Source organism: Lynx rufus, unplaced genomic scaffold (genome assembly GCF_022079265.1).
Source record: "Lynx rufus isolate CCGP_SWC_20201006 ecotype Redwood Valley unplaced genomic scaffold, mLynRuf1.p SCAF_12, whole genome shotgun sequence".
Classification (NCBI taxonomy): domain Eukaryota; kingdom Metazoa; phylum Chordata; class Mammalia; order Carnivora; family Felidae; genus Lynx; species Lynx rufus.
Genome location: NW_025814826.1, coordinates 58,176,797 through 58,198,987, shown reverse-complemented (window position 1 = coordinate 58,198,987; position 22,191 = coordinate 58,176,797). Strand labels below are relative to the sequence as shown.

At 46.2% G+C, this 22,191-nt stretch overlaps 1 protein-coding gene across 1 annotated transcript in view; it reads left to right on the top strand.

Moving 5' to 3' along the window:
* Positions 1–22,191, top strand: part of ADCY8 (adenylate cyclase 8) — a 222,390-nt gene that overhangs the window by 129,237 nt on the left and 70,962 nt on the right. The window contains exon 8 of the mRNA XM_047073816.1: positions 7,532–7,729. Coding sequence (XP_046929772.1) covers positions 7,532–7,729 — 198 coding nt within the window. The remainder of the gene's footprint in view (positions 1–7,531; positions 7,730–22,191) is intronic.

The window sequence follows — 22,191 nt, the reverse complement described above, 5'->3', positions numbered from 1 at the left end:
CTTGTCCTCAGTCAACCTGGCTCTGCGGTTTTGAACCAGAGCTTAGGGACAAAATCTGGGATGCTGGTGATTCCCGCCGAGTCCCCTGGTCCTGGGCGCTCTGCCCCGTCGCCTGGATTTGTGGTGGGCCTGGAAGGTCAGCCACAGCTGACCGTTTGCCCAAACCTCATCCAAAGAGAACCAAACAAGTGTATGTTCAAGACCATGAGCCTCCAGTAGGATGAACTGAGGCAAGGAGCAAAGCATCAAATGTCAGGCAAAACACACTGGGAAGAGAGCTCAGCAAGTCTGGGAACACTTACTGTGGCATCTACGAGAATTAGGGGTACCTCCCACGTCATTGTCTTATTCTCTTAATCACAAACAGATGGAAATTTCCAGACACAGAGTGACCAAGACCAATGGGAGAATTCCACGCAACTCTTGTTCCTTATCAAATGTAGCATCCAGACGATATTTGCAAACTTTCAGTTCTGCCTAAAGCTGGGAACCAATGATTGTCCCTGTAGCCTGGGCCCCAGACTCACCTCGTGTGCTCGATCGAAGTTTGGGAACCAGGTTACAGACGGTTGCTGGAATCCCACACAGGCCGGCTGGAAACATCTGGACTGTTTTTTCAGCAGAGTTCTGCCCCTTGTTATTTCATTTCTTGGAGCAGAAGCTACGAGCTTACGAAAATAACTTAAACCTCTTCCCACGGCGATACCACGGAGACCTCTCCTGCAGTAAGGTCTCATTGAACATTCCTTGGCTGTGTTCGGAAAATAGATGACAGTCACGTAACTATACAAAACGTAAAAGAAAAGTAAGTGATATCCCTAAGTAAGACGCTGTCAGGCCTGTAATCTGAATGTGATTCTTCCTTTTCTGTCAGTACAGACGGGAAAAGTGGTGGCAAATCCTGACTGGCGTCCCTTGCTTATGGAGAGTGGTCCTGCTCCCTAGGGCCTCTGTTCCTACAAGAAGGAAGAAGTGTTAGGGAGTAGGTTCTGGGAAGCCCCAACTCAGGGTTTACTCACATGCCACTCACAGCCTTCTCACCAGGAAAACACAATGTACCACATCTAAGAAGATCTCTGCTCCCCCTCCCCAGTTTTGAGGAGGGGGGGTGGGAGAAAGGGGGGGAATTATGTCTCTTTCAGACACAACCAACTGAGGCCCTGAATGCAAATCGTCATGCATTAGGTCACCTCAAAGCTTTCTTAAGAAGTGAGCTTTCTTCAAAAGAACAACCACCACAAAAACAACAAAAGGCTTTTCTTTTTTAAACAGGTAGGAACTTTTTCTTCTGGGGGTTGGATTGGGGTTTCACTAAACACAAGAAGAAAGAGCTTTCATGTGTGCAGCTGGGGGCTCTTATTGGAGCTTAGGGTTCCCCGCAATTTCTTCCCACGTTTGTGTAGTTGTAGGATGCAGGAAGGGGGGTAGGAACCGGAAGGGAAAACCGCTGTCTTTTCCACGACCTGGACCACGCAGGCGGCAGGTTTGAAAGAGAGCTACGAAGGCCTCCAAGGCAGGCACAGGGAAATGCTGCCATCGAGGCAGTGGAGGGGCAAAGCAGGAGTTAGCTGAGCAAGCCATGGCCCTACCTGCTTCTGCGTGCAGGCTCCAGCCAGAGCCTGGAAGAAGCAGGGTCTTGGGAAAAGATAAAGCATCTCAGCACAAAGAGGCAGGGGCCCCAGACCCCCCGGAGTTGGCATTTTCTCTGGGTCTTTCCCAGATCGGCAACGAGCTGGCCCATCTCGTGCGTCCCCGATGACAACCGCCTGTGGCTAAATCTCAAGACTGCCCCGTCCACCTCCCAGAGGTGCTGAAAGAGGAAGCCCTTTCAGTGATGACCTCAACCTTGTGCTGTCTTGTGGCAAGCACTTGAGCTGACGTTAATCCAGGCGCGGGTCCTTCTCATCTGTGACCTCTGGTCCCTTAGTGGCCAGTACTGGGAGATAGTAAAGGCAGGGACATTCTCTGGATTCCAGAACCTTGACAAGCATTGTGGGGCTGACTTTCCAGGCTCTTGCTCTTGGCTGGAATTATATTCAGTTGTGTAATGCCTCTTATCTCCTACTGATCGAATGGTAGAAAAAGAAACTACTTTTTATTTAGTAAATACAGTTCGGTAAATTGAATCTTTCCAAATCGGGGTCGACTGGAGAGAGGTAAAAAATAAAGCGACTTTTGATAGCAAGAGTTTGGAAACAACGCCCTTTTTAGTGTTCTGTATAGTTTGTCATTTTATCCACTCATCCGTGCGTGCACTCCACACATACGTATTAAGAGCCTACCAAATATGTCAGATGCTCCGGATTGAGTTATGGCTAAAACACAGTGCCTAACCCTCCAGGGGACCAGAGCCTAGAGGAACAGACAGGCACCCAAGTAGGCAACTGCAATGCATCATAGTGACTGCTGTGCTGAGGGTAAGTGCAGGCTCAAGTCGGCTTTGTAGAGAAGGTGATACCTGACTGGCTTTTAACGTAGTGGTAGGACACGCAACTTAGATGCTCCGTGTTCAAATACGTAAAATATAATGGGCCGAGTCATCGTTCAGTAGGTCATATTGTGGCAGATGTCTAGGCTCCAGTACAAGGTCAGATGGTCAAAGGTCACCTGCGTTGGGCTGATGCTGAACACTAGAAGGTGGCCACATGGAAGGAGGTTAATAGGATCTTACTCAGAGATCAGAGGCACGCCCATGGGTAGAAGTTATGAAGAAAAGCAGAGAAAAACTTTAGACCAACGTTTCCCAGATGGTATTTCATAGAACACGTGGAGGTGATCTGAGCAGAGTTTTAAAATCTCATTTCTACAGAACTTACCAGACCCTTTATTTCAGTCATGTGGACTGTGAGCCTCCAATAGGAGGATGTAAGAATTGTTCATTCAACAAACTTGTGCCGAGTGGCCACTCAGTGCCGAGCACTGATAGGAGCCCTCGGGGCAAAGAAATTCACAAAAGAGGCAGAGCTCCCTCTCTCATGGAGACTGGTGGGGAGAGATGGCAGTAAACAGTAATAGATCCGCATTTCCTAACCTGATTGGTCCAGAGAACCATTTTGTGTAGAAGTGTCCCTTCATTCTTACGTTCTTTGGGACAACTTTCTCAGGGAGGAGTTAACTAGGAGAGCCGGTGATGACCTCCCCAGATACCAGCACTGCCAACTAGTTCAGCCGATTTTACAGTGTCTACAGGGTGTTCTGTCATTGCACTACGTGAGCCATAAGAGCTAACACATTTCCGATTCGACAAAACTGATCTTCTGGAGAGAACACCATTAGCCTGAGATCTTCTTGGGAAGAATTGCTTTGCTGACACAACCTGATTAAGGAATACCAGAGTTCAAGGTCCTTCATCAAGTGACAGGACTCCAGGAAGAATGGGTTTTTGCTGTGTATGTAGATAAAAGATGATTCCCAAAGAAAAGTCATGGGGCCAAAAACCCGATGACGACTTTAAGAGGATTTATGACCTGCCCCACCCCGTTCAAACGCAGTTTACCGAAAAATTCCCGGAGCCTCCGATACTGATTTTTCACCAGAGCTCCCGGATTCTCAGGCAGACCCTACATTCAGAAACGTGGGCTCAGAAGGGCCTCTGGTTCTCATCCGAGCTTTTGATCTGTCTGTCCTAAGTGCCTATGAGTAAGGAAATAATTGAACTGCTTCAGGAGGGTGTGGATCTCGGTGAGGATAAATCTCAGGGCTGCAGTGCCTTTTTGTGAAGAGACTCAGACACGAGAGGCCAGCTCAGCAGCAACCTTTGGTGTTTCCAACACTGTTGCTCCAGTATGAGCCCCCAGATATCTGGAAACACCAGCTAAGGTCAATAAGTTAATATACACACTTGCTGTTGTATATAAGCATAACGTGTATTTCAGTGATACACCGAAACATATATTCAGATACATGTACTCAATTGTGTTTGTGCGTATGTATATATATATAATATAACATATTAATAATGTAACATAATATGATATATATATATACATACACAATTGAGTACACATATCTATATAATAGAGAGATTACATATATAATAATATTCTAATATTCTCAGGGCATTTCCCATTTCCTCTCATTTCATCCCTTTGTTTTTCCTGTTCCTAGCCAACCGCTTAAGTTATTTACATAAAAGAACAATCTTGACATTTTAGAGATCACTTTAAATTGGAGTCCTATTTGAAAACTGACACTACTTTTTAACATGATCTTAGTCTGGCTCTCATTGGTCCCGCCCATCTCGAAAAGAGAGAGGCGTTGGTGGTATGGTGGTGAGGATAGCTGCCTTCCGTCTCAAAAAGAGAGAAAGCCATAGTCTGTTGAAAACAACGGATTCCATTATGACTCTGAATCTGCAAATGAGACCTGTTATACATTTCTCCAATCCTCCTTACAAATGAATCCCTCTGGGGGTATCAGCATATGGATTCTTGGTGTTGGCATCCTTAGTCCACTGAAAGTGAGCACTGGGTCAAATCTTAGTGGTTGTCCCTAATGGAGGAGAAAGGGTACCACAGCTGATCTCATACCATAGTCGTCCCCAAAGCCACCCATGCTTTGTGGTGATGGAAGGCGGGGGGTAAGTGAAAGCAGTTTCCCTCCCTCATTCCAAGTTGCTTGACTTCTTGAGTTGATGCTGGTCTCCCCTTGAGCGTGTACAACCTGACGGTGTGAGTTGGGTACAGAGGGATTGCTGGTCAAACAGCAGGTGTAATGGTCGTATGTCATTGACAAAGCAAATGATCGGAAAAGGACCCCCTGGACATTGACTCCTGCAGTAAAACCCAAGGGCTGTAATTGCAAAGGATAAAAAGAACTGCCTGGACAAGAAAAGACAAGAAAGGAATTCTCAATACTTGGTCAATGACCTGTTGCTACAAGGGCTCCTTCCTAACTGTTAACTGTAACCTGGTAGCAATGAGGGGGGAAAAAAGAGAGGTGCTTCCAGACTTCTCTTTTATTTGAAGGAGCCACACAGCCAATAGAATGGGGGGGGGGCGGTTAGGAATCTCTGAAAGATTCTCTGCCTTAGAGAAGTGGCCAATGGTGCAGGCAGCCAGGAAGCAACGTGCATTGCTGGTTTTTTGAACGTCTGCTTACACACCAGAGTCAGTCTCTCCTGACATTTTCGCCGGTTCCCATCACCATAAGAAAAATGAGGGCAAAGCAGAGAGTTACCCCTTCAAATAAATGCATGCGATGTAGAGGACTCTCCTTTGTTTCAAGAGTGCATCATTCTTATGGGGGAAATGCCCTTTATGTTTTCGAAGCGGTGCTCACATCAACTGTCCTCATGGCACTTGTGGCTACTGCTGTTAATTATAGAAGTCGGTCCCCAAAATATTTTTGGAAACTCCTCTGTGAAATCCAGAGGTTCAAGAGCCATTGAAGGCACAAGGAACTGGTAGAGTAGGATCAATTTAGTTCAAAGAAGGAAAACTGTGAGAGAATTAAAATGGCAGGGAGAGAAACAAATACCTAGCTGTGAATGTATCGAGTGGATATTTAGCCGGTGGCACGTCCGGCTGTTAGGTCCCGGCCGCAAGCACCTGCCGGGCGAGCATCTTGGCATCTCTAAGCCAAGTGTATGGGTCAAAGTGTGTGCCCGGACAAGGGCAGTTTGAGCGTCATCCCCCCACCCCCACCCCCGCCCCCCGCCAAGAGAGAGACCTAAATTCCGTCATTTTCCAAACTGTGGAAAGAGTTTGTGGCCGAGAAACGAACCGGGGGATGCTCAGTGTGGCCGACAGTACAGTCCCCTTTGCCTCCTGAGATGCTGTTGTAACAGAATTTAATCCCAGGGGCTCCAGCCCTCTGGCGCTGCGTGGATCCTGCTGTTCAATTTTCTGGAACATTGGTCCCTGCTTCCTTCTCTCCGCTCCAGCCCTCCTCCTCCCCTCTCATCCTGCCATACCTCCCCCTAACGTCTATCTTTTTCTCTGCGGTAGCCTCCTTGGTATTCAGAGCTGAAATTAACTGCTTCAGTGCCCTGAGAGCATTTGGTATTCAGAGCTGAAATCAACCGCTTCGGTGCCCTGAGACCATCTACTTTACTCACTTATGTTGGCACATACTCCCCCACCCGTCAGCCTGGGGCTGGAGAAGGGGTTTCAGTACATTCTACCGGTGATGAAGGCCTACTACGGAATTCTTTTAGAGACCTTGAATGTAGGTTACATTGACTACCTCCGTGAAGGTTAGAATGAAGAGTCTAACAGGACCACAGGAAGATTCCTTATGGAATGGGCTAGAAGTTCTCCGTGAGCTCAAAGCTCCTGACTCTGGCTCTAGAGTCAGAGGATCTGACCCAGCTGTAGATGAGCTGATGGCTCCTGAGCACACATCTGTGAGGCTCGGGGATACCTGAAGGGTTCGGGCAAGAGGGCTCTGGGTGCTCTGTCGGGACCCACAGGCTGCCATCCGATGGCTCCATCATCTGATCCCAGTCTAGCCCGGGGGCCAAGCTGGGAGGCTGGCAGAGAAAAGCAGATGCGGTGAGTGTCTACCGAGGCAGGGAGTTTTCACTTCCTGGCTCTACAAACGCACCGCATCCTGTACCTCTCCTGGGGGAAACCTCCTGGAGGAAGAGCTGGGCACCCCCTCAGCTCAAACTCCCACTTCTTTGTCAGAGTAGTTGTCCTAAATTGGAGCTGCGAACAGGCATCGCATTCGGCTCGATCCAGCCGGTGGGTCTCGTCACCTGCCCTGAAACACCGGGAGACAGAGGCCTCCCGACCGCACCCGGTGGATCTTCAGAAGCCAATGCTGTTCCTGCCTCCGTGTAGCCACACCCCGTGACCAACCAGGATGGTCGCGCCTTTCCCTACCTCATGCTGTTTATCCCTGGGAAATGGTGAGAGGTTCCAGCTGCTTGCATTTTTTTGCCTAAAGGGAATTAAGCCCATACACCCGTATGAAGATATAGATATATGATGGGCTATGGCGGGGGGCGGGGGGAATGTACCTGCCAAGTGTAAAAATCTAACAACCTTCGTCGAGCTTAAGGAGCCCATCCGGGCACGTTTGGCTGTCTGGCCACAAAGAATACCAAAAACAAAAACAAAAATGCAAGCCCTGGGTCTCCCAGTCTCTCCACCACCATCAAAGGAAAGACCACATGAAAGTGTGGACTCTGCTCGGTGGGAGATGAGCCTTTCCATGGGCTTTTCAGCTATTTCACTTTCTGTGATTCCTGTCGGTGCTCTTTCTCTCATACCAGGGATATGCCTGGTTAAAGAAAGGGTCTTGATTTAACATCTCCAAGCCAACACCTCTTTAAATACCTGAACCAAAGGAATGCAGTGCACCGACCCAGAGGAAAGGCAAGTGTCCCTTTTGATGTGATATTTCGCCGGGTTGTGTTTCTCTGAAGCAAATGCTAACTGATGAACCTCTGTAGGTTTCACCGAATACAACTGCATGGAGCGCTGTTACTGTGTTTGCAATGCAACCTGATCTAAAAACATTGCATTTCTTCTTAATCCAACGGGGACTAGCAGGTTTATTGTGTTTGCATGTGCTTTCCCCCTAGACTCTGGCTGCCCTAACAAGAAATTCAATAAATCTACTTCCAAACCATCTTGCACAAGCTTTGCATGTCCAGTCTGGGCCTGAGGAAATTAACAAGAGAATAGAACATACCATCGACTTGCGGAGTGGCGATAAATTGAGAAGAGAGCATATCAAGCCATTCTCACTGATGTTTAAAGACTCCAGCCTGGAGCACAAGGTAGAGCTGGGTCTCCACAGTGGCTCTTTTTTTCCGAAGTAAATTGTCGTAAATGTTGACGGGACCAGAGAGAGAGAGCCCGGGGGCTGCGGTGTTGGTTGGTGTCTTTGTTGTTTGTTTGTTTAAGTCTGGTTTGGTGCTGTCTTTTCTTTTTCTCTTTGCAAATCATGAGTAGACTGAAGGCCATGAACGGAGAGGCTGGTTAGATACAGGGGGCCCCAGCTTTGTTCTCTAAGGGGAAGATCGTGAAAAGAACAAAGGAGTTCCCTCCACTGTGAGATTTTTAACCAGTAAGTGACGTAACACCCACTTGCTTTTGCTTTTAGGAGAATTCGTGTCAGTTGTAGCTCTCTGTCACGCAAGGTAGGAGGACACCCAATGGCTTGACACCAGCATTGGTGATAAAGACCACCTTTCTTAGATTACAGACCCCTCTTCTCCCATTTTCCCAGTTGTCTGCTGGCTCAGAGCGCTCCTGATATAGGCACAGTGGAAAGAAGATGGGTGGTGGGTGCAGATTCTCCCTCTGTCACTTTCTTGCCTTGTGCCCTTCCAAGCCTGAGTTCCTCAATGGGTGGTGAGCATAATGGATGTGCCTCCCTCATAATAGGCTATTATGAGAGGCTCCAGGCAATGTCTTGATTAAGTCAAGTGTTCAAAAATGGCAGCCATCACCCTATTGAAGATGACGTTTTCCCAGGCCTCTCTCCTGCTCTCGCTCTAAACTATAAAAGATGGTGAGGAGGCAGGCACTGCCCCTGTTTAACTGGGCTGCTCCTCTGTGCTGATGGAAGCTGACAGACCTTCCTTGACTGAGCACAGGAGGCGCTTGGCCTCTGCAGGAGCCTCAGGCAAAAACAGCAGGGAATTTGCAAGCAAATTTCAGGAGTTGGATCCGATATTCTGCAAAGCTTCAGCGAGCAATTTGTTGTTACTTTGCTCAGCTCCCTCGGACACTCTGCTTTCCTCGATCTGGAGAATTCACACTTCTGTGCGCATGTACCGTTCCCAATGAGTGTCTTTGATAACTACCTGAAAGGTTGCAAACTCCAAAATTAATATCTTCACCTCTGGTTCATAATTTGAAATGCATTGAGTCTGTGTACTAACAAAACAGATAGAGAAGAACCATTTTGCCTCACTCAACACCTCCCCCCTCCAAGCAGCAGGTAGACATTTCTTATTTGTAATATAATTAAGGGCTTAAGGTCCAAATTAAATGCATTTTCTTTCTCGGTTGCTATATTGAAGGAAAACGAGGTAGTCTAGCAAAGAATCTTCTCAATTAGCCTGGGTAAAATACCTGTGTCCAGAGCTATACAAAACCCTTTTGTTCGTTCTTGCTAAAGATGTACTTGCGTCGCTAATGACCTGACTCCTACAGACGGTAGATCATTTTTAATGCATTGTATTCAGTGGTGTCTCTATCTTCTCTGCAGGGACCCGGTATTGGAGCAGGAATGGACCTGGGGAGGGGGGGCGGTGGGGAGAGTACAATGTGTCTGTGGTTGATTTCTGGGTCCAGGAGAAGCTCTTCTAGGAAAAGCAAAGGGTAGTTCCCTGAACAGACACGGGGGATTTGCCCACTGACTGTCCAGCCTTGCACCTTCCAGTGCGGGCTCTGCATGTCGCATGGGTTGGTTCCCTGCGGTGAGGACAGTAGGGCGCGTCAGGAAAGGTTCGCTCCCCTTCTGTCACAGAGACACTCCTCTTTGACTCTTGCTTTGAGACTGTCTCTCCAGGGGCTGCATCACTGTCGAGCAGAGGATCTATAACAAGTAGGAATCATTGATTTCGTTGATCCCATCGATGGTATTGGTATTTACCAAATACCAGGCACTATTCTAAGCTTTTAGAATGGACGCACTGACAATGACAATGTGACATAAGTGCTATTATGAGCCTCATTTTATGCTTGATGAAATGGAGACACGGGGAATGATGAGGTAGCCTGCCCAGACGCCACCTGTCCATAGAAGGGCTTCTATCTGAGCCCTCCGGTGCCCCCGGAGGGCACCAGCTGAGCCTCCCAGCCTGTGCCTGGTCTCTGCACCACACTGTCTATCCTGGGAGTCCCGGGGCTCCTTCTCTCCCAGTTCCTCATATAAAGACAACAATGCCGTGCTCACTTCATTCTCTCCTCTTTGAACTGTGGATGGAGTGGAAGGCAGGGAGCAGGGGTTTGGGAGAGAGAGTAAGTAGGAAAGAGTCCTAGAACCTTAGCAAAATTAACACAGTGCCTTCAAGTCCACAAGATTCCAAAATTGGAGACCAGCATCAGTGTGCCTCTACCGTGTGCCTGGTGTTTATGTATATCAGTTTATTGCGTCCTCAGAGAAACATTACTGTCCTGCTTACAAAAGAGAAAACTGAGCCTCCTAGAGGTCAAGGAGAGGTCCTAGATCTCAAAATCTGGCTGCCACATTTTATTGACTCGAAGGTACCATCAACTATGAGATGCCCCATTTTCTATGCATCATCAAGAAGCAAACATCAACCAGTAGGAGGAGTCTAAAAGGAACTCCTCCCAATAAGCTGGGCTTACCCTCGAGGTAAAGACGGACCAAAAAAAATCCCACCCGGCAGATAAGGAGAGTAAGGAAACCCACAGGTTTATCTCCTGATATTGGCGAGGCAAGAAAGGAGCTCTCCAAGAGGTTAAACTCCAAAACGAAATCTACATAGCTCTGCCACCTGATTTCACGCAATGAATGTGGCCTTTAAGAAGCTTCAGGCAGAGAATTGAATGTACAGAAGTCCCGGGTTGATATTGCCCCCTGCTGATCAGCAGAAGCAGTCAAAGTCCTCTCTGGAAGAACTCCGTTGAGAATAAGTTGCCTTCTGGTCCCAGAGCTGTTAAAAGGTGGGGGAAAAAATAGCACATCTTAGGATTGTTGAAATATATACAGTCTTTGTGACCCCAAAGACTTCTTTCCTCCCACTGCCCCACCTTGCTTCTTAGGAGCAAGTTTGAGCCATAAAGGCATGTTTTCCAAAAGGAAGACAGGAAACGGAAACAACGATTTTACCATCGGAACTTTTGTGGGGAAGGAAAGGCTTCATTCTATTCGAACAATAAGAAGACCTGCGAACAAGGGAACGCCATCCCCTCCCCGCCTTTATAGTGAACTAGAGAACATAAAATCTCCCTTGAAATGTCATTCACACATTTCCCGGTCTCATTCGCTTATAAAAATTGGCCCATCCACCAACAGTGTTCTGTGAGCTGGGGCTTTTACATACCGTGTGGTGTTGCATAAATGCTTGCTGAATGAACGAAGATGCAGATTCAGGAGAAGTTTAGAGAAGACCGGCTAGACTCCTGTAGTTGGCCTCGGGATATTTTTTAGAACCGTAAGAGCCAAAAGACATGAGTCAGTGTTGATGTGACTCTTTGCAGCGAAGCTTCAGGAGAGAAGACTGGGAAGTTCTGATCACTCCCTACCATGTCATTTCATGGTGGTACAAACACACACACACACACACACACACAGGAGTCTTTTGTGTTAAGCTTCAAAAAAGCATGCTCATGACTCATGTGGCTTCGCCAAGATTGGGCAACCCATTTTTCCTTCTCTCTGGCCCTCAGTTTCCTCATCTGTGAAGAGAGAGTTGGACAGCCCCTGGTACCTTTCAGCAATCGATGCGATGAGCCTCTGAATTCCCTCTGACCATGGTGACCATAGGTCCTGGTTTGCCTGAGACATTTATTTTCTCAGTGTGATTATTGGGAGCACCTCTCTTCACTTTCAAAACTTACCAGCGTGGAGGACAAAAAACGTGAGCCAGGGCTTGGGCCCCAGCCCGGTTAGAATCAGTGGTTCTTAGCGTCTCTAGTTCCCAGAATCCCCACGAAGACTTTCTGAGCAGACTTCTGGGTGGGGCTGGGAGGCACAGACCGGGCATCAAAGGTCTTCCCAAATTTCATAGACAAATCCTCTGCCCTTCTTTAGTCTCAAGCTCACTATTTCCTGAGACAGCTGACAGATCTCAGGGGCAAACAGAAACAAGAATTATGGTAAAGGGGTGTAGAAACACAGCACGTTTGTCCAATACTACTGACCATAGTGGATTTTTTTCTTTTCTTATATATGATCCTTTTTCTTGTAAAAAAAAAACAATGAATGTATTTTCACTGAGAAAAGTGTGTGCCAAGCATAGAAGACAAAGAAGAAAATGGCATCTCGTGTGATCTTACAGTCCAGGATAACCGCTGTAAAGACTTGGGCACAGTCATGCCCGTGATCCATGCCCGTGATCCTCTGTACTTATCCACGCGCTATTTTATTTCACAATGGGATTGTTTTGTAAATAACAATGGGTGACGTGCTGTTAGGTGTTCTTTGCTTGAGCTGTCCCCGTTACCGTTAAATGTGCAGTTACGAATTTTTGTACAAATGTTTGTAACTGCACATTACTCCCTTGCCTGTTTTAAGCATCTATTGGCTCTTCTTCTCTCAGTTTTTCACTATTATAAATTATAAACCGCATTGCAGTGACCACTGCCTTAGTTAAATCATGCACCCATGCTTAATTCATTCCTTGGGATAGAATCCCAAAAATGGCTGCTAGGGGATCTGCATTTAAACATACTTGATGTACGTTCCGAAATCGCTCTCAAAATTGCGTCTCTACGTTTAAACTGCCACCTTGATAAGAAATAGCACCTCCCGTCACTTGTAATGTCTTAGTCATTCTTGAGGTTGAAATTGTGTCTGTGTGTGTGTTTACGGTTTCTGTCTGTTTCTTCTTTTGTGACTTGCACGTTCGCCTTGTCATTTTTCATTGTGGGGCTCACCTCGGTCTTACTGATTTGTGAGTGTTCTTTATATAATGAAAAACTTCACCCCAGAACATTTACAAGAAGGTGATATTTATCAGCCTCTGGTCCTCATTTCTCTTCTAGGACAAGGCTCTTTATTTACTATTTATGAAGCTTAGGATGGAGAAGGCAATTAATTACAATTACGTATGGATGTTGCCAGGCCAAATAAACTGGCCTAATATTTTTAGTGCCTGAAGAGCTCAGTAGCATAAGGACACTTACCTGGAGTGACTTCATTAAGCTTAGTGTTCAAAAACAATATCACCACCTCAGAATGAGTCAACTTCCTCGTCTCAAATAAAGGTTAGGCTATGTTTAATATATAGTTCAAAATTTGTTTATGAGAAGTTATGCTTTTGGTGTGGGCGTTTTGGGAGTCTAAGTATTAAAATCAAACCATATCAACAATGACTAAATTTCCTTCTTTTCCTCAATGCTGGCATCTTTTTGCTAAATTCCAAAACCTTTTTCTTTGAGAAAAGACCTCCTTATGTGATTGTGAAACTTTCAAGTGATAAAAAGTCTCCTTGTCCTGGGCTGATATTTCCACCTAGAAGATCACCTAGGTGAAGATTCCACCTAGAAGATCATCTGGGGTTCTTTTGAAAATACAAATACCCACCCATTACTCTGTCCCCAAGATTCTGATTTTTCAGGGGGAGTTACATTTAGGGAAACACTCTCCCAGGATTCCTTTGTCCCAAGTTGGCGGCCACCTTTCTCTGTCCTTGGCTGTATGTTAGGACTTGGGGTTGTCCCTTGCCTTACACCCTCAGAGATCAAGGCATATCAGAAGGTCCTAGATCCACACTGGATGCCAGTGTGGCCTCAGGCAGGCCTAGAGGGAATGTCTCTGTAGAGCTCACAGTGTTCTAGGAGCTCAGACTCTGGAGTCAAGCAGACCTGGGTTCAAATCCCACTTTGGAAATAGAAGCAGGTGGAAAGGAGGGTTGGTGAATTTCCTGGTCATTAGTGGATGCTGACAAGTTGAGAACTTTCCATCTCTCGGGTGGACTTTTATAAGCTACATTTTATCTCACAAGTGTCTGGTCTTTGTTAAACGCCAGAGGAAGAACTTACTCTTGATTACCGGATAGACATGCTTGAACCCACTTCTTACCAGTTACTGACTGGGTAACACAGGACAAGGTGATCTCACTGAGATGATGACGGTCATAATATCTGCCCCTCATTGGGTCGTTGTGAATATAAGATGACATAAGACTCATAGAATAGATGGTGGAATAAATGCCATAGTTATTCTGTTCCCTTCCTTTGTGATTAATCCTTTGCCGATCCAAATCAGGATGAGGCTAAAATCAATAAATAAATCTCACACTTTTAGAGCTTCCTTAAAGAAACTAGTTCATTAAAAATGGTGGGAGGCGACCATCTCACTGTGTCTTGTGTACCAGGGGCACAGCCTTCATAAATTCGTAATCACAAAGGTACATAAAGGAGCGCACAAACTGAGAGCACACAGACAGCCCGTTGAGGGAGCCCCGCGTTGCCTCTCAGTCACTGGAGCACACGCATGGCCCCCGTGGCCCCCCGGGATGTATTTAACTAGGTAAGGGTGATTCAGGTGTCTTTTCGCTAAATGATTTGATTACTCCAAATTCTCTATTACAACCGTCTTCCAAGTAAGGTGAGAAAGATCAGCTCTTTAAGAGCGTTTGGTGTCCCAAAGGCCATGCCTTTCTTCCCCCCAAAACCAAACCAGTGAAGGACTGTATATTTCACACATGGGTCTCTTTCTGCCGTTGCAAGGACTGTCCTTCTGTCCATGCTTGTGACTCCCTGGGAAGTTCGTCAGGCTCAGCTCAGAGCATGTGCTGTGTGCTGCCTGCTTCAGACACAGACCGAGACGGAAAGACACGGCCTCCACTGCCTTCCAGCTGTGACCCCGGCTCGTGACCCCGGGCAAGTCCCTGAGCTTCCCATCCTAGAAATGGGCACGGTAGTGACCACCTCACAAGCTTGCTGTGCGGATGAAATGCAGATAGTACTTCTTAAGCGTCTCGAGGCGACAGTGTTGCGAGGAAGCTGGCATTTGCTGATCACTTTCTTATCAGGCCCCACCGTAAGCGTCTTATATTTGTGACCTCACTTGATTTTTCCAACAGTCCTTTCATGTAGGGATTCGTTTCGCTGTTTGAGAGAAGAGGGAGGCTCAGAGATTTGGGGTAACTTTCTCAGGGCTCAAACATGTAGAGGACAGCAGAACGGGGATTCAAATCTAGCTTTTTCCAAAGCTCGGACTTTTTCTACCACACTGCGCAAGATTTTATTGCTTTCAGGGTGCTTCTTTTCATATAGTTTGGAATGTGTTGAGGATGGGGCTGGTGGGGTGCGTGGGAGGGATTATTTGCATGCACACATGCATACATGTACACACGCATGCACAAACAGGTACACACATACCCATGCACATGCACAAACACGTAGCCGTGCATGCGGCAAATACCTTGGAGGCAGAAACAAAACAATCTAAATTAAACCATGATCATTTCTCTCATTCTCTGTTTGCCTCCCCTACATACACACCCATGCACAGACAACATACGCATACATATATGTACACGCTCATGCACATATATGTGCACATCCATGCATGTGCACGCACACGAATACATGCACACACAGGTACATGCATAGATGTGTACACATGCATACCTGTGCACACACCCCATGCACATACACAGGTGTACATGCATACATATCCATGCACAAGCACAGACACGTACACGTGCATGCATGTACACACCCATACACACGCACAGGTGTGTACACACACATACATGTGCAACCCATGCACCGGCATGTATAAACGCACACGTGGCTACATGTGTGCACATGCATGTACACTCAAGGCACTCATGCATGCATGCACACACATGCACAAACAGGTACGCACACCCGTGTACATGCACAAACACACATGAATGCACGTACACACACATGCAAAGACAGGCACACACACCCATGCACAGATATGTACACATGCATATATGTACACGCACACGCACGCACACACGCACACACGATCCACCACGTGTTCCTGGAAGCACCCAGATAAAACAAGGGCACCCCCATCATTCGCGCTGCCCACACACATGTGAAAATGGAAGGAGCCAATAAGCAGGCACGTGAGACAGCTCCATCCATCTCAGGGCAGTGGACGTAGGAAGGTCGAGCCCTGGAATTGCCCCTGAGCTGTGTATCCAAAAAGAAGGCTGGGTGGTGTGAGCAGTCAAGGAATGAACCGTGTGAGCCGATGGCTTGAGAGCGCAGGCAAAAGCAGAGAAGAGCCACCTCAAAGACCAAAGGCGTTGTTAGACAAAACTATGGGCGAGCTTCCTATTCCACTCGCAAGTCAGCGATCAGAGCTCGCCCACTTTTCCAGTAGTAGGAATACCTGTCATGGATAGTACTTGCAACGAACCGAATTTTGCCCTGCGTACTTTCACTACGTTCATTTAATGCTACTTTTTTTTGCTGTCCGCGGCTACATGAAAGCAAGCATTTGTCACACAAGAGAAACTTTAGATAAGCCTTTGGCTGAGTACCATTGGTTCTTATCTATGTTCAGAAGTTCTCCCCGTTTTATCTTTTATTAAGAGATCAAAGTTAAGTGGGGGCTTCCAAGAGTTGCAGAAAAATGCATCACAACCCTGGACATTTCTTTTTCCTCCTTCCCACCCACTCCTGTTGAAGTTACAATGACTGGAATGCTGTCATTAAGGAGGCATTGTGGCAGAGGCTAGGCGAATGAAGGAATTTTCTAATAGATTAGGAGGTTGGACTCTGGAAGTAGGTAGTGACAAAATGCATTTTTTTTGGAGACACTCAGAATTTGTCGGACCACTCCGTTTCTTACTTTTTAAATATGATTTATGGTCACATTGGCTAACGTACAGTGTATATAGTGTGCTCTTGCTTTGGGGGATAGACTCCCATGATTCATCACTTACGTACGACACCCAGTGCTCCTTCCGACAAGTGCTCTCCTAAATGCCCTGGAGATGCAGAGAGGTAGGACTATGGAGCGTGAACCAAATGGTCTCGGGTGTTCTCTCTTATTTTTCTGAATCGGATACGTCCCGATCATTTCAATGACCTTATTTTTTAAGTCATTTTTTAAAAATAACTATTCTGTTACAGTATCAGGTTACTCTTGGCTTTTTACTGCTCTTGTGAGGCCCAGAATGGTAAGAATATTTAGGCCACCTCCTTCAGGCGAGAAGAACAGGTTTGAAAGATTTCAAGGAGGCTGAGGAAGAAAATCCATCCCTCATTCAAACAGTAGCTTTGTGAGACTCCCTTTATATTCATGATATTGTCCTGTAAAATTACCGCTATTTCTAACACCCTCCAGGCGGTCAAATGATATCGAGGGTCATTTCACTTGTATCTTTCCATCAGACCAATTAGGTAGCTTTCGGCCCACAAAGCCAATATTTTCAGAGTCAGACGTACCAATTCCATCTATGGAAGTGCAGTGTAGAATGGTAGAATTAGGATGATTTCAGCCCAAAGGACATTGGTCAAGTTCTTAGAGCAATCTTAATTCTTCATATGTAGACATCACCAGCACCTCTAAACAGGGGCTTCTAGGCAGGGAACACAGGAGTAGTTACCACTCCCTGGAGCTTATCATGGCTTGGGGAACTGGGCCAGTCAGGAAAGAACCAGTCTCTCCTCCCAAGGATGGGACGTTTGAGAGAGGGTGGGCTAGAAGATTTGGGCTGGAAGCTTTTGTAAAGTCTTGCTTGGAATTATCACGTGTCAGTCAACCTCCCAGAACATAGTAGCCTAATCCATGAAGGATATTGGGTCACTAAGGGTCTTCTGTCATGCCTGGGGTAGTGTCCTCCCAGGCCTCATTCTAAGCTGTCCATTTAGATATGTGCTAGCCTGATTCCTTGTGAGGTTATTAAAGATGAAGAAATCTATCTTTGTTCAAAGGTCAGGTTACTTGGGAAGAAGTCTGATAGTGAGACGTTCTTCAGACGCACTGGTCACTCATAGAATTGCTTTCAGTGATGCTTTGGTTAGACACGACACACCCAAGATAGAGAAGGCTGCCGATTTCAAAATATGAACTTAGTGAAAATTAGTCCCTCCCTCTTTTATTGCAATTATGTCTTTTACCCACAGGATCAATTAAGGGTGCTCTAGCCATCGTCACACTACACAATACGTGAGTTTAACAATAGAAGTTAAATTCCTCCGTTCACTCGTGCGAAACGAGCAGATTGCCCCGGTTGAGACTCTTCTTTACTTTAGCAAACATGCTAGAAAATGATCTTGTTTCCAATTAGATTTATCCAATGATGGAATTAGGCTCTCAAGTGAGGGGTTGATTTCCCCCATCACTGGAAATCTTCAGGCAGGAGTCCAGGGCTCATTTCTGAGAGGTTTCACTGAGTGCAACTGACATTAGTAAGCATTGGACCAGAGTGAAATATACAGTCCACTCCTCCTGAAAAATTGCATAATCTCACATACACAACTGGATAAAAAGACAGTGTGGTTGTAGTTCAGACAACTAACTAGGTCATGGCTTCAGTTAGAAGTATTCTTTGCATCTTATAAGGATGCAAGTATTTAGTCAGTACCCTTTAGCTCACTCAGAGCCCAAGTAGAAAATCTAAGAGAAAAGGATTGCTTCTGTCCCACACATACCGAAAGGTTTTCCAGGCCTATATCGGGCACAAAAAAAACATGGGAAACCCTGTGCCTCCCCTCTGAAAGGTAGCTTCCCTGGTCGCACCTTTCTGGATGAAGAATCTAGAATGGGTTTTCCTTGTGTGATCAAACTTGGTTTCCGGGCTCCCTTGTGATAGATCGAGGAACCCTTAGATCCTCATGGCTCTGATTTCATTCCTGAAGATGCCTTTCAAGAGAGTGCAGGGCCCACATCCCCGACGTGAACAAAGTGGAACGCACGTCCTTCCTGCCCCACCTCCCTGGAAGAGGTGCCAAGTCTCAACTTGATCAAACAAGTAGGAAACTTCTATTTGTCAAACAACGTTTTCATTACTTGTCTGGTTCCTCTCATGATTACACTTAAAGCCCACCGTGTCTTTTAGTTTCTTCTATTTGTTCACCCATGCAGGCCTTAAGAAAAGGGCCCTTAACTTTGTATTGCTTTGGGCTGAGGACTCACTCATCAGTCATGGAAATTCAGCAGTGCCCATGTATTAAACTAATTCATAGGGTGTCTCGAAGGTCTATCTTTTTTTTTTAAGTTTGTTTCATTATTTTGAGAGAGAGAGAGAGAGAGACAGAGTATGCAAGAGGAGCAGAGAGTGAGGAAGAGAGAGAATCCCAAGCAGGCTCCATGCTGTCATCATGGAATCCAGTGCGGGGATGGATCTCTTGACCATGAACGAATTTCGACCTAAGCCGAAACTGAGTCAGTTAGCCGAAAGTGACCAGGCCACCCAGGTGCCCCTCTAAGGTTCATCCTTAGCCCAGATCATGCTTTTCCCTCATTCTAACCATGGCTTACATAGACTCAAATTTTCAAGACATTCCCTTTCTTTGTATCATGAACCACATTCCTGAAATAGAGCAAGACACGCTATTGTGTACCCTACGACGATGGCCCTGCCTTCGAAACATCAAGGTAGCAGCAGATCGTGCAGCCAATGAGACGTGGCATTCTGGGGTCAAACTCTGGATTCTCTACCGAAAATCTGTAAAGTCCTGGTTGAGTTATTCCATTATTCTAATCCTCAGTTTCATTTTCTGCAAAATGGGGATATGATAAACGGTATCTTCCTCAAAGTGCTGTTGTGATCACCAGAAGAGATCATCCACATAAAGTACATAGCCTGGTGCCTACCTTGCACCAGGCATTAGTTATTATTCTTCAAATATGTTGCAAGATCTTGACCATTTCCTGAGAGTCTTACAGATTAAAAACAAAAAGTAATCCAAGTTCTAATCTAAGGCTTCAAAGAAAACATTTGTAATTTGTTCCAAGTGGCATGCACTCTTAATTGGTACTAATTCCAACAGTTGGCTCAGGTGCTGGCTTCAGGCATTTTCTGCTCTCAGACAGTGGTCTAATGGAGCGAACCTTCCTTTGAGAGCCAAGAGATGTGGCTTTTTGTCTGAACTTTGCCACCAATCCCCCCAACTGACCTTGACAAACCCTTTCTCTATATCTGATTCTCAATTTCTATATAAATTCTCTTACAGATGAATTTTTATATACAATCTCTTGCAGATCGAGGGCTCAGTGAATTATAAAGGCCCAGTGGTCATTCCCAAGGACTCCTTTCCTAAAGGTCCCTGGGGAAGTGGAGAATTCCACACACTGTTAAAAGATCTTTTGGGAGGAAGGGGAAGGAGTAAGGGCAGGATTTTTAACTAAGACCAAAAAAAAAAAAAATGAGATTACTATTCCCTTTCTAACATAATGGACCAATCAATCAGCCACACTTCAGGGGACCTTACTGAATACAAGATACCGTTGTCTGTAGAGCAATAGAAGACAGCATTCTAGAAGGCAACCGTGCGGTTGAAAAGCAGCCTTCAAAAAGGTAACATTCATAGCAATCCAATAAGTATAATCAATCAAGTAAGTATTATCAAAAAAGTAAATCAAGTATAGGGAATATGTGTATGAAGCTGTCGCGAGCCCTGAGCATCTGCCCTAGGCGCTTTTCTTGATGAGCAAACTGTGACACAAAGCTTAGTAAACTTGTCTGGGGTCCCGTAGCTAGCAAGTGTTGGAGCTGGGGTTCAAATACAGGTAGTCTAGCTCTAGATTGACCATTTTGCTCATGACTGAGACTTCAAAGGATAAGTAAGGCCAAGTGAGGATGGGACAGACATGAGGTGAGCAGTCTCTGACTGTGGCAGGAGAGAGGGTACTTGTAACTTAATATAGCTGCAAGCCAGCGTGTTCAGACCTTCACGAGTCAAGAGGAAGTGAAATGAATCACTCCCCAATGTCAGTACCCTATCATCCTGAACCAATTAGGAATTGTCTTGCCATAGTCCTGTTCTCCTTTGTGTTTCCAAAGTAACAATGCACTCCATTCTGAAACCCAGTATTTTATATTCGATTGACATCAGCTTCCCAAATACTGTAAGGCTCTTTCTTGTGACGGTGCTGGAACTGGAGTTCAAACATGAAAAAAAGGGAATGTATTATTAAATTCTAGCACAAATAGGATAATAGCATTGAGAACCTGTGAATTGTATTAATCCCCCATCTGACAGATAAGAAAAGTGAGATTCAGAGAAACTGGTGTCGCTCACGGTGGGGGCACTGATTGAGTGAAAGATCTGGAGGCAGAGTGAGTCTCCCAGCCTGCCATCTGAAGAAAACGAAAAGCCTAAAGGCATGCGCACTTTAGGCTGGACAAATGAGGACTGTGGGGCATTTTTAAAGCCATCGGCAAGAAACATTCAGGAAACGAAAGGAACTCAAGCTTGGGGTCTACAGGAAATACCTTTTCACAGTAAAAATAGACCCAAAGTGGGAAGGAACCCTTGGCAAAGGAGTGAGTCCTCAGGCACTGGGAGTGTCCGAGTTGAGGGTATTTAGAGCCCTAGAGTGGCCTGCCCCAGCTCAGAGGATAGAAACCCACTTGCTCCAACAAAGCAGAGAAGATCATCTGATGGTCACCAGGAGGCATTGGAGTAGACACCAGGGATGCCACGGGAGGGCTTCCTGAAGGCCACGATCCATGATAACGCCAAGGTGCCGTGCTAAGGGCGGTGATGATGGGGAGGCAAAACGAGAGGAGAGGGACTAAGTACGCTAAACGTTACTCGTGCTGTTTTCAAAATCTCATTATCAAATCTATATGACCAAGCTGGTGTGAAATCCATCCGTCAGCTGACAAAGAAGAGTCAGATCTTGTGCAATTAGCTGTTAGAAGAAATTCAGACACCTATCTGTCCTTGAATTAACTGTTCTGTGGCTAACTTACTATTTCCCAGCTGGTGTGTGTGGGCATGCCCCTCTGTGCCTGTGCCCCGGTCCTAGGTAACGCTCTTCGCAGCCCCTGGTGATACGGATTGTCTGTAGTTTTATCGGGAGTGAAGATGGCACGTCGTGATCCTTTGGGGGGAATATTCCAGGTTCCCCTCCAGATACCAAGCAGGTTGTCAGCATGCAGACAGAGGCCTCAGGACTAGGGAGCAGAAAAAGCATTGTCCTGAAGCCGCAGAGAATGTGCGGTCTCTGAGCAAGGTTGTGCTTCCCCCCTGGAGAGCTCCAGCTACAGGACACTGACTTTCCCACGTCCTGGCCGTAACACTGAGCACTCAGGTCAGCCTAAGCCCTGGGCCACACCAGGATGTAGGCGAAGAATAAAACTCAGGTAACTGTCGATTGTCGCCAGCAGTCCGACAAGTTGGACTGATACTGTTTCATCAACCTGGCCCAGATCGTCTCTTGGTGCTGGAGATGTGGAGCCTGAGGTGTTGCAACGGTTCTGTTCATTTGTTTCCTCTGTGGAGTCACTGTGAAATTCGAATCAAGGATGACAAAGTTCCAAAGCCAGGCTTAGCTGTCTGTTCGCGCCCTCTCTGGCTGTTGGGGAAAATGAGGGGCTTGCTTGAGGCTAATTTTAAGGTCGTCTTCAGTTTTGAAAATCCTTTCCTCCTC